This window comes from Phocoena phocoena, chromosome 2, assembly GCF_963924675.1.
Source record: "Phocoena phocoena chromosome 2, mPhoPho1.1, whole genome shotgun sequence".
NCBI classification, from domain to species: domain Eukaryota; kingdom Metazoa; phylum Chordata; class Mammalia; order Artiodactyla; family Phocoenidae; genus Phocoena; species Phocoena phocoena.
In genome coordinates, this window is record NC_089220.1 from 131,633,312 (window position 1) to 131,646,365 (window position 13,054).

Below are 13,054 nucleotides of genomic sequence, written 5' to 3' on the forward strand. Positions count from 1 at the left end.
TTGCTCTGCCCCTGAAATGCCAAGGCAAGTGGACGGAGCATGAACAAAGTACCACATGGATGAATAAAGACCCGGAGCAGCATTCTGTCCTCAGTAGATCGTAGGAGAACATCAGTGTGTACTGTACCACCAAGACAAACACAGTGTTCTCAGTAGTGGAGTGAGGGAGCGAAGCCAGGCTTCAGCATCACAGTCTCCCCGTTCCTCCCTCTCTGGCCCAGGTCACCCGAGGATCCAACATTCTTCAGAAAGACAACCCTGAACAGAGTCCTACAGAGTCAGGGGCACAGCCAGTGGCAGCCCACAGGCTTGGAATCACCCATCAGCACTCCACAAGCAGCTAGCGTTAAGTCTGTAAGCAAGAGCCATGAAAGCAAAAATGTTTTCTGAAAAATATGAAGGCTTGGCTACCCATGATCTTATTAAAGAAAATAAGGGAGGCTACAATGCATCTTTTATTTTATCCTAAAATGTATTTTCTTTATATGTTCTCGCTTTAAAAGCAGAAATAGTTTTGGAGTGACCATCGTGATGGTAGCAACAAAAACATTCTCTAATGAAATTACACATCAGCAGCTTAGGGAGGGGAGATACCTACGTCTCTACATCTGCAGTGTCTCCGAGACCCACCATGGCTGGTCAAAGTAAATGTGAGATAAACATTCAAAAGTAGAGTTTCAAATGAAAACAGAAAACTAAGTGTATCTGAATGAAGCTGCCTTTATTTCAGTACCTTCAGGACAACCTAGAGAGAGAAAGAACGGATGCACAGGTGTCCCCCATCCACACCTGCAGCGGGGCCTCCCGCCATCTCATAAACTCAGGTACCCTTGCAAAATTACATTTTGGCACACCAGCAAGAAGAGCACTCCTCTATCTTTCATTCCTTGGGCCTTAGGGATTTTAAAGGAGGATGTGCTAGCCTGCCTCTGGCAGCCAGCCTGGCAGAGGGCTGTGCGGTGCGGTGTCAGCAAGGAGGGTCCACTCAGGTCCCAGGCCATGCAGAAGCGGCCCCCATGCCAAGGCTCCCTTCCCGATTAGAAGCCCCCTCTATGAAACAACTTATTTCTATTCATTGTTGTAATCTTTCTTCAGATCAGGCTGACAGCCCATTAATCATTTCTGTCATCCCCCTACATAATCCAGTGCAACAGATCTCTGTTTTTCTAAAAATCTCAGTGCCAGAAACTAAGCTCAAGAAAGAGGAAATCCTTCTTCCTCCAAGGGACTGGCCGGGGTGCTGACTGGAAGAAGCCACCAATCATGTTGACTTGCCTCGTTTGCCCAGAATCACACAGAATATTCCCTGGAAAGTTTGTAGAGAGGATTCAGGTGGGAAACAGAGGCAGGGAGGCTGAAGAGGAACCCAACACACGAAGCCCCCAGCTGAGGAGAATGTGAGAAAGGGAAGTGGATAAATCAGTGCCAAGTCAAAGGCAGATAGGGATTAATAAAATCCTTCTTAATTTTGTCATCAAGCCCAATTGTTCTAGCAACTTTAAAACAAAGAAAAGATATATTAAACGCCAAGGCTGCAGCCATCACAGGGCTTCTACCTCCTGAACCAATGAAAAACTAACATTAACTAAAGATAAAACAGGGTGCTAAAATGGCTAAGAAAAAGCCTCTTATGGAGCCAGTATACAGCTTGCATAATAAAGGTGGGAGTGACCTCCAACCCACTGACCTCTGGAACTGATTTTTTTTTTTTTTTTTTTTTTTTTATGTGGATAAGCCTGGTGGGTAAGAGAGAGCATGGATGATAGAAACCAGAAGACAAAAGAGCCGTGATCATGACTCAACCACTCACACATCGTACTAGGTCCTACTGTGATCTTTGCACAGTGCAGAAGTTAATGGCATAATACAAAAGGCACAAGATTAGCAGTCGAGCAAATTGGTTTCTCCTCCCATGCCTGATGCTACCAATCTGATCAATGACAAGTGCCTTTACAGATGAGGGAGGATGCCCAGAGATGTAAAGTGAGGACATTATGCTAACTTTCAAGTCCTTACAAGATTCTTGGACTCTCTGGTTGACCTAGGTGGTTTTAAGATCTCATGCAGTTCTGAGATTCCGTGATTTTATTATGCTCATAAGGAAAGGCCAACTATTATTATAAGAATGTATTTCACAGACAGTGGTTCTCCTTTGTGCTGTTGAGTCAACTTGTAATGTGGAGTAATCAGTTACGTCTCAAGAGGTTTGATCTGAATAAATGTTTTTTTATACCGAAGTTTGCCAATGATTTACTTAAAACATAAATTAGAGCGATTTAGTCTTCATTTAGTTATGTGATTTTTCAACTGCCATTTTTCAGAAAACACTGGCCCTCATGAGTACAGAAGGAGACAAACACATTGTGGGTACTATACGAATGGTTTATAAGAACCACCACAAAAACATTTAAAAATGCATAGAACACTGGCTCTCTTTACCTTATCAAGAGATAGTATATAAGTATGATTTGGGTAATTGAAGGGATTTCCAAGGGTAAATCTGACAAGTATGGTCTTGGAAAGACCCCTCCTACATAATCTCCTATGTCATAATATATTTTAGAAAGATGAATGACTATCCTTTTTTTTAAAGTTTCCTTACCAGTGTAAACTTCAGCTATGTTGAATGTGCTTCATTCTGCTTCACGTAAGTAAAATAAAACCCATCTGCATTTGGACTTGGGACTCAGAAGCAAATAAGTTGAACATAAAAAAGGAAGCTTACCACGAATGCTACTGTACTTCTCAATGTGGATTCCCACTGGAAACAGCTTGTAAGGAACTGTACTATATTCCAGACTGTCATGGTGAGTCTTTTCACTCGGTCTACATCTCTTGATAAGATCTGATTAAAAAAATGGAAAACAGAGAACTAGGTTTAAACACTCCAAAGATTCTCTTTAGATCAGACAGCTTGGTCATTTAAATTATATTCTGTATAACTGCCAATGAACAAAACAGTAAAAATGAAGAGTCCTAATACTTTCTCTAAAGTTCATTTTTAAACTATGATCATCCTGGGAGGAAAAGAATATCCAATGCATTTTATAGCTCCTTTGAAGGAGAATAGGCTGTTTCAATAATGTTCAGCACAAAACTGAGCTGGTAAAAAATACAGCAGTCAGGGGACTTCCCTGATGGCGCAGTGGTTAAGAATCCACCTGCCAATGCAGGGAACACGGGTTCGATCCCTGGTCTGGGAAGATCCCCCATGCCGTGGAGCAACTAAGCCCATGCACCACAACTACTGAGCCTGTGCTCTAGGGTCTGCGAGCCACAACTGCTGGGCCCACGTGCCACAACTACAAAAGCCTGAGCATCCCAGAGTCTACGTGCCACAACTACTGAGCCTGCATGCTGCAACTACTGAAGCCCGCGCACCTAGAGCCCGTGCTCCACAAGAGAAGCCACCAGTGAGAAGCCTGCCCACCACAACAAAGGGTAGCCCCCACTCGCCTCAACTAGAGAAAGCCCGCACACAGCAACAAAGACCCAACGCAGCCAAAAAAACAAAACAAAACAAAAAACCAGCAGTCAGGCATGTGAAATATGTGTGTGTGTGTGTTTGAGAGAGACAGAATGGAATGAGGGACTATGTTGCTTAGTTTGGAAGGAAATGGGTAGATTTACAGTAGAAATGTACGTGTACTCTAGCTCATCTAAACCAGAAGAAAAAGTCTATTCTATAGGAAAGTAAAGCTCTGGAAAGGAAATCCAGCTCTCCTACCTCTTTGCTGTGTGACCTTGGGCCAATTTCTTAACCTCTCTCTTATTCAATGGGGTTGATAGGAGTGCTAACCTTGTAGGTTGTGGAGAGACTCAAAGGGCTTAGAAGAGAGCCTGGCACATACTAAGTGATTTTAAGTATTTGTGTCATGAGCACAAGTTTCAACTTTATAAAAATCTGGGGATACTTAGTGCTGAGAGGAACTTGGGGAGAAACCTAACATACCCCAGGGTCTCAGCCCCAAAACCCCCGGTGCTCTCAGATCCCAAAGCCACCCAACGCGGAGGTCCTGTTTGGCAAAGGAAATGTCTTTTCTCCCAGTTGTAGGTAGATTCATTTCAATTTGTTTGCAAAGCAGCTGTGCCACATACCTCAACTCAGGTTTTAACTTTCAAGTAAACAGAGCAAAAGGCAATAATAACAACAATAATAAAGCCATTTACTCAGATTACACAAAATAAATATTACACTCAATGTTACGCAGACCAAAACAAAACATTTGGACGCCCCCTTCAGAAGAGGTTTAAGGCCTTTCCCGAGTGTGTCCAGAAGTTCATGGGAAACCAGAGGATGATAAGATGCCTTTATATTTAACTTGCTTTCTGTAATCCACAGCTGCTCACCCCACAGGAAGTGGTGGAAGTAATAAACACTTTAAAAAGGGGACACTTTGTTCTTTGCTACACAACTGAAGAGGGACAGTAAGTACAGAGTGAAATCCTGAACTGTGTCTGAATAGGACAGGGAGGGGCTCTGAAAAGAACTGTAAAGGTCATGTTAAAAAAAAAAAATAAAATGTGAAACTTCCTCTACTTGGCCCTGATCTTCACTTTTTGTTGAACTGATGAGAGAGGAATTAAGGGCAACAGGCAGAGGGAGTGAGAGTTAACTCAGTAGGAGGTAAAATGCCAACACAATCCAAATTTAGGCAAAAAAAAGTGGTAGGGGCAGGTATCGGTGAATCTGAGGCTGGACATCTCGAAAGATCAACTGGGTTAATTCCATGATGGACTCCACTGGCAGAATGCCTCCCTGAAATGTTGAAAGATAGAGACTAAAATGGCTGTGATTAAAGGAGGGTAGGAGGGGCAAGTAAGTTCAAGAGAAGGTTTATGGCTTGATGCTCAGAATTTTTGTTTACAAAATGGTTCAGGGGATGAATGGAGGGCTGACACCCTCTGCAGCATCCAATAGCTATGTTCTGAGTCTTTCCCTTCTTACTGAGCCCAACTGAAGTCCTTGTCTAGGGAGAGACGGAGAGATAGAGGAAGGAGTGGAGAGATGGGGAGACAAGCGGGGAGAGGGAGGAGGGAGAGAGGAAAACAGAGAAGGAGGGCGAGATGCAACCAAGTCATGACCAGTAAGTACTCCGGGTGCTGGGTGCTGACTGTACCAACAAGCCAGTTTACTGCACTGACCTACCTTTTTGGACAGCTTGCGGCTATCTTCAACAAAGCGCTTTTCTCTGGGAGTAAAGGTCCGAATACTTGCTTTGATCTAGAAAGACACCAGTGTTAAAAGGGGCAGCATTGAGGTGGACTTCACTCTCTTCTTTTTCTAATGACTGAGAAGCTCTGAGCCTTCTGACCCTAAGGGCGTGGGGTTAGGGGTTTGGGGGGTGGCAGAGACATGGTGGGTACCCGGAGCTCTGCATGGGTCTCCGGAGTCTCATTTCATGAGCATCACTCGGGTAGGTCAGACTGGAGATTCCAGAGTGTTGTTTCCACGTTGCAAATCAAAGAGATATTTTAAACCACTGCAGAGATGGGGCTCATGAAGTCCTCAAACCAACGTCTCTAAAAAAGTAAAACTTCCTTTCACATCAAAGTTTTGAACTACTCTTTGCCAGTAATACCTTGCATGTGAAAATCAGTTTCCGACTTATAATAATATCTTTTCCAAAGAGAATCTCATTTCCTCTCAATGATCCAGAAAAATAAGTAAATGAGTCATTTTAGCCCAGCTTTTAGGGAATAAACTGAGGGTCAGAGAGATTTCATGGTTTATCCAAATCACTAAACTGAGGAAAACCTCAAAGAACAAAATTCAAGTCCTTCTCCTCTACATCAGATGGACAACTAGAACATTACTTAACAGTTTTTAATTTAAGGCTGTTTTTCCCCCTAAAACTCAAGTTTTACCTGTGTGCATGGTCTATATACAAGTACCTGCCAGAAGAAAAGAGGAGATGAAGGGTGATCTGTGTGCAACACACACATATGATCTCCTTGAAGGGAAAGGGTAAGAAATGGGGAAAAAGAGGAAGTGACAACAGACCCCATACCGGAGGCTGTGCCCAGAGTTCTAACATTCCCAGGAATAAAATATAAAACTTCCCTGCCATTGATTTTATGAATAATCTCTTAAAGATAGTAAACAATCAGCAATGCAGCATTGGGATAATTGAAAAGTCAGAAAGATCTGGATCTGGATCCGGCTCACTCATTTCAGCAAATCAGCTCCCCTGTTTAATTCCATTTGCTCATCATAAGATGGCATTCATGACAGCTAGGGACCAGGCTTATTGCGGGGATGAAATGAAATAGTATCAGAGCCTGGCCCATCATAGATGGCCAATAAATGGCAGCCATTCTTCTAATTATTGTAAAAGCGCCATTATGCTACATTCATTTACCCCACTAACTGGATTAACCTGTGCTCTCCCTTCCCTTTCTAGAACTTACTGCTGATACTATGACAAGGAATGCTCACAGGTAAGTAAGCCATGTCTGCGCACGCCTAGGGATTTCTGCTCCTGGCACTTGAATAGTATGCCCATCTAGAACCAACTGTGCTAATTCGCAAACCTATTTATGCCCATTTTACCCGTTACTATAATTCTATATTAATTATATAAATTATTGAAATACAGATCAAAAGACTTGAAATCGATGTTGCTCTAGAAAGCCTTGAGAAAGGTCAGTGACTAAAAAGATACTGCTATTGAGGTGATGATTTTATGGAAAAATAATCAGGAGGAATTCCACATTCAGATTGTTCTGTGAGTGTTTTTTAAAAAATATCTCTACTTTCAAGAAACTGAAATTAGAAATCATAGATGTTACGGGTGTATTTATGCAAGGAATATGCTGTAGAACTAAAAATAATATGTCCATGCTATTTAAAAAAAGGTTTTAGGCCCACACCTAAAAATTGGCAAGTGAATGTATATTTATGTATTTTATTTGTATTAAACTAATAGTTTAAGATACATTAAAAAAATCCTCCTTTAACTGTAGTTTTCAATTGAGTAACTACCTGCCTTGATAGTGTTGGATAGCAGGACATCTACTATAATAATTAAATAACATGTCAGAGGCTTGACGATATCTCTGTCCAACAGCCAACTGTTGCCTTGGAAGAAGATTAAAGGTAATATAGCTAAGAACCTAATTTTTCTCTTATTTTTTTTTCCCTTGACATTTATTGAGAATTACACACCATCAATTCTACTGGTCCACCAGGATTAATACCAGACTGTCCAGCACTGATTTTTCTTGGCTCAGTTTTAAAACACTATTTTCTTTGTAGCTGCAAAAATTCTGAAACATTTTACATTGATTTGAATCTCTCCAGGCTGGCCACCTTTTACTTTCCATAGAGAGAAGCTGGGACATATGTCCAGTTAGACCTACCGGATTATATATGAGGTCCATCTCCAAGTAAATAACTCCTTTAAAAGCTTGTTCTAAATCTTTATTCTTCAACACGTAACAGTTTGTCTGTCCATCTCGAATCTGTCATAAACAATAGATAAAATACAGACTTTCTACGGGATTTAAACTGAACGAGCTGACAACATTGAAAATGCAGAACGTATACACAGATGAAGCCAATATTAAGCAAATATTAAAACTATGTAAATATTAAATCATAAATCAACTTTTAATTCTAGAGTGCTGCTATAACTGATAAGAAGATAAAGTAACAATCACCAGGCTGAAACTGATATACGAGAGGAAAATTAGTGGTACAAATGATTACTAAGCCTACCAGGGTCTTCATTCAAAAATCCCAGAGGTTAAACATTTTAATTTGTTAAAAAATGATGAATATTCTACAAAATTTCTGGCAAGTACTACTCAAGATTGCCAAGGTCATGGGAAAAAGGAAAAACTTGGAAACTGCCACAGTCAGAAGACTAAGATTAGATGATAAAATGCAATGTGGTACCCTGGGTTGGATCCTGGAACAGAAAAAGGACATTAGTGGAAAAACTGGTGAAATCCAAATAAAGACCAGAGTTTAGTTAACAGTAATGTACAATGTCAGTTTTTTTTTTTTAGTTTTGATAAATGCATCATGGCAATGTAAGATGTTAACATTAGAGGAAACTAGGTGAGGATAGATGGAAACTCTGTATCACTTTGCAAATTTTCTGTAAACCTAGAATTATTCCAAAATAAAAAGGTTATAAAATAAGATGTTTTATTTATTTATAATATGGTATTTTATTTTATAAAAATATTATAAAATATTTTATACAATATTTTATAAAACATTGCCTTGTAAAATATTGCCTTATAAAATATTATTTTATACAAATATTATTTTATACAAATACTATGAAATATTTTAAGGAAATGAATAAAGGAATGAGTTTTCTAAAAATGACCAGTGATTCACAGCCAAGGTGCAATGCAAATTAAATAAACCAGCACAGCTAAAGTTGAGGTCAAAATACAAAAACATTTCAAAAGAACAATGTGCTGATAAACCTACAAAATAAACAAGTTCTTCTGATAGCATCTCTCAGCCAAGCATGTCACATCAATGCCACATACCAATCTACCTGTGGACCCCAGTGTGTGAGGCATCTAAGAAAAAATCCCCTGTATCATTTTGGAAATGACTTGGCTCCCATTATGGCATCTTCTTTTCAGATTTGATAGCAGCAATGCTTATATTATACAGAGTGGTAGTATATGCATTTTTAAACTTCTGGCTTATTCGAAGCATATCTGTTAACTCCAACAGGGCAGAGCAAAACTTGAGCTGACCAAAAGCTCCATTTGGGATTGTAATGATCAAACATCTGAAATAACATAGGAAATTTGAGGGCATGAAATCTGAGCCATATTTTAAATGACTATTGCTGTCACTACAAGAATCCAGCACAAGTGTTCTTATAAACAGTGGTGGAGATGAGTTGAATAAGTCACGGGGGAGAAACAGAGCCATTCCACTTTACAAGGGAGAGGTCACCTTCCTTCCCAAAGTCACCCCACCTCTCTCAAATTGAATAGGTTTTAAACAGAAAGATGGTTTTCCTGGCCAGTGGCTAAGAGGAAGGGGGTACCCCATGAAGACCTGGCTTCCTTCCTAAACGGTATCCAAACAGGATTCTGAGCTTCCTCTTTTATCCACTGTCTCACTTAATAAATTGTGGGTGTTAAAGTTGAAAGAAATAAATACAAAAACAGCATATGACAATTTGCCAAGCTGACTTTGGTCCAGTTTAGTTTTGCCTCAACCCAGAATCATTGTACTGTTATCTTAAAATTTCCATGATTTCTTAAGGGTTAGGAAGGGCAACAGAAGAACAAGAGGTATCAGTATAAAAAGAAATATTTTATAGTCAAAGAAGTTTTTTTGGCTAAATGATCGTTTCCTCTTTCTCAATGTCCTAGAATTGTGTCAGCAAAGCACAGAATCCACCTAGGACATTAAAGAAGTTTTTAAAGCTAGAGATATAATTAAGGCTACTCATGTTTGGCACTTTCATATATTATTTTAAAATATACAAATTGTAAGTTTAAAAATTTGTAAAGAGATTGAAAAATTATAGGAAATAAAAAAGTCCCTTTGAATGTCCATAAATAACCACAATTCTTTCCCTGAGAAGGAAATTAGATAGGGATTTGGCACGTACCCTTTCTAAATTTTTATTGAGAATTTATATTCATAAATATATCCTTGAAGAAAGTATCTTACATTTTTTGTGTTTCAAACTGTATATATTTTGTAATTTCATTCTGTATGTATCAATAGTATTTGGTAATGTGTATTAGTATACAGATCAGCCTCATTTCTTTAAACTGCTATGTAAAATTCAAAATCTGAATAAACCACAATTTAGGAACCCTTCTATTTATGAATATTCGGTTGATTCCACTTTTTCAGTCTGTCCTCTATAAGGAATATCTTTTGGGAAAAGATAAACTGAGAGACAGAGGAAATACACTACTTTGTATTTGGGATATGCTTGGGTTAAGAACAGATCAATGCATCTGAATATTTAGTGTTATAATTAAACACTGAGATAGTAACCAAAGAAACTATTTGTTAAATATTTTCATTTTCCATGGTGTTTATATAATTGAACTTCAAACACATGAATACAGGATAAAAAGTTCGGTAACACCCCAACTTGCCAAACTCCTACATGACAGTATTTATATAATAAATGAAAGCTAAACATATATATTTCCAGTCAAGAACTATATTTGTTTATACTTAACTCTGAAAATTATTTCTAGCATTTTAGAATGTTAAAACCTCTATGAAATAGGACAACTAAAGCACAGCTAAAAGAAAACTTAGAGCAAAGAATCTATATATACTTTTGTCTTTAGGTATGAGATAGTCACTTCAATTAAGAAATTAAGACTTAAGTTTAATTCTGAGAGCTCTATCACCCAAGGCAAATTGTGACAAATGGAAATCTCGAAGTTCAACTGGAGAGTCTTCCTGGGCTGACATCGGGGAGGATTTCATTTCACTCAAATAGAAGGATGAAATAATAGATAATGTCCTTAAGTTTAGTGTTACAAGAAAACTCTTCAAATTGACTTATCACACACCTTTACATACTTGCCTTTCCATAGGTGAGGAGTACAGATATCAGGCAATAATTTGGGGAAGGCATCTCTGCAGGACAGTTATAAAGATTTAACCTAATTAGCAATTAAACTTCCATAATTAGGGAAATGGGCATTTCCATGTTCCTTTACATTATTTTCAGAAACAAAATGATATATCAGAAAGCTAACCATGCTAACTGTGAATTCTTGGTTACATCAGACAGCGAACGAAAGAGCACAGGAAGTCTGTTTCTGAGTAATGATTCAGGATTTCAGAGCCAGAGAACAAGTTACAGAGAAGGTAGTCTGGTTTAGATTTTAATCTGACCTGAAGTTATCTTTAACCTATGCAATTTTTCTCTATCTAAAAGAATTTTAAATCTGCTTACACAAGCTTTAAGCATGGTAAATATGAAGAACTTTTAAAAAGTTTGGTGATAAAACTAATTTTTGAGTCAAAGAGATACTACATTCATTATATTAGAAAACAAAACTTTTTAAATTGGCATATAACAAAGGTTAGTATGTGGGACAGAGAAAAAATATTTTTCTCAGCTGGAACTCTTTTTAAAGAATTCTCATTATTTAAAAAGAAACAAGAAAAAAAGAGAATTCTCATTAGTATGCTTTACTGTAAAGTTTTGATGTGACAATATATCAACTGATTCAACAGCAAAGTTAATCAGAATCGATATGAAGGAATAAAACCATCAGTTGCTTTAAGGAGAAAAGATACACATTTAACATCAAAATCCGAACTGAAGAGTCATATTGATCCTCCCCAGGCCCCAATTCGACCTTCATGTGAATAAATGGAGAACGTTTGGGTGTAAACAAGTGTTATTCTATCAAAAGCTTTTCATTGCATGCAAAAGGGAAAATAATGTGACATAACAATACAGCAGGTGATCCCCACTAATGCACATGCAAGGTGACTCCAACAAAATGTGATGTGAACAGACACATATTCACATGTGATATGTGGCTAGGAAAGAAGAAAAGTAAATATCCTTTACTTGGTAGTGATTCTATTCACATCCCCACTTGGAAACACGCCTGTTTACCACCGCAGGAGTTACAAACAGCACGAGAGATTGAAAAGCCCATAAGGTCACTGTTTGCCCTGACACAGTCAACCACCAGCCAGTAGAGGCAGCACGGAACTCATCACCCCAGCCCTCCACATACAACTCACCTTTCTCTGTGCAAAGGCAATCCAACCCACCCATTGCCTGAATCCAAAACCCAGCACTGAACTTTGGTAAAGGCAGAAAACCCTGCTGTACCCAAAATGTATTATCAACTCCTCTCCCTGAAATAGAAGCTGTCTTTACAAAGTAATATTTACTAATTGTAAGAATGGTGTACAATTTACAAAAATAGCTTAAAAAAAGGAAAAAAAAATGTAACTTTTACAATATTCCATTTTTTAACAAACAGATCTCTAATTTTTAATGTACTTTTATAAATATTTATCTTATGAAAATAGGATCATAGTGTATTGGATGAAGTTTGGGACTCCTTAGAGGCAGATGAAGTGAGTTTAAATTCTGGCTCTGCCTCAGAGTGGCTGGGTAACTTTGGATAAGTTACATAACTCCTCTCTTCTTCAGTTTCCTAATCTGTAAAGTGTGAATTAAAAAAAAAAAAATAGGATACATATCTCAGCAGTTGTTGTGAAATAATCAGCAAAAAGCAATAAGAACAGTGACAAGTACACAGAAATTGCTTATTAAATAACATGATTTTTTCTGTCTTACTTTCATTTATGTACTTTTTAATCACTCGTGTTTTAAACTTAAAAAAAGTATGGGAAACATTCTCCAACGTAAAAATCGGTTCTCCATAATTTAGAATGGCTCTTCATCTTAAGAATATTCTATAATTAGCTTAACCAATCTTCCATTGTAACTAAGATTGTTTCCAATTTTTAACAACTGTAAACACTGTGATGGTTTTACACATAGATATCTTTGTGCTTCCATGATGCATTCCTAAAAATAAAGTCTTAGAGGTGGAATTATTGAGTCATATGGTACACCTATGTTTATCGTTTCGGCAAGTATTGCCAATTTGCTCTCCTAAAACGTTGTATTAATTTATACTCCTAGCCTCAGTGAATGAGCCTGTCCGTTTCCTTCCAATGTTGCCAACCATAGGCATTTTTATTTAATATACAGCAATTTCATAGGAATAAAATGGCCTCAGGTTGTTTTAATATGTGCTTTTTTTATATAACTAATGAAACTGAACATTTTCTGTCGTATGTTTATTAACAGTGGGCCATGGTAGGACCGTGAAACCAGACAGACTTCACTTTAATTCCCATTTCTGGCGTTTAGCATCTGTGTGACCATGGGTAATTACTGTATCTCTCCAAGCCCCAGCTGCCTCTCTAAAATAGATATCTAGCATATAAATGCTCAGAGATATGTGTCTATTAAATTTTAATCCAAGGTGCCTTATAGGAGGCTGGTAGCAGGTCATGCTCCCTCCAAAAGCATCTGAGAGAGTCCTTTGACTA

General features: G+C 38.2%; 1 protein-coding gene across 4 annotated transcripts in view; it reads right to left on the reverse strand.

Annotated features, from left to right (window-relative positions):
* Window positions 1–13,054, reverse strand: part of MCTP2 (multiple C2 and transmembrane domain containing 2) — a 190,845-nt gene that overhangs the window by 78,321 nt on the left and 99,470 nt on the right. For all 4 annotated transcript variants that reach the window (XM_065872663.1, XM_065872662.1, XM_065872661.1 and 1 more), the window contains exons 14-16: window positions 7,363–7,464; window positions 5,150–5,224; window positions 2,726–2,845 (exon numbers count right to left, since the gene is read on the reverse strand). In XM_065872663.1, coding sequence (XP_065728735.1) covers window positions 2,726–2,845; window positions 5,150–5,224; window positions 7,363–7,464 — 297 coding nt within the window. The remainder of the gene's footprint in view (window positions 1–2,725; window positions 2,846–5,149; window positions 5,225–7,362; window positions 7,465–13,054) is intronic.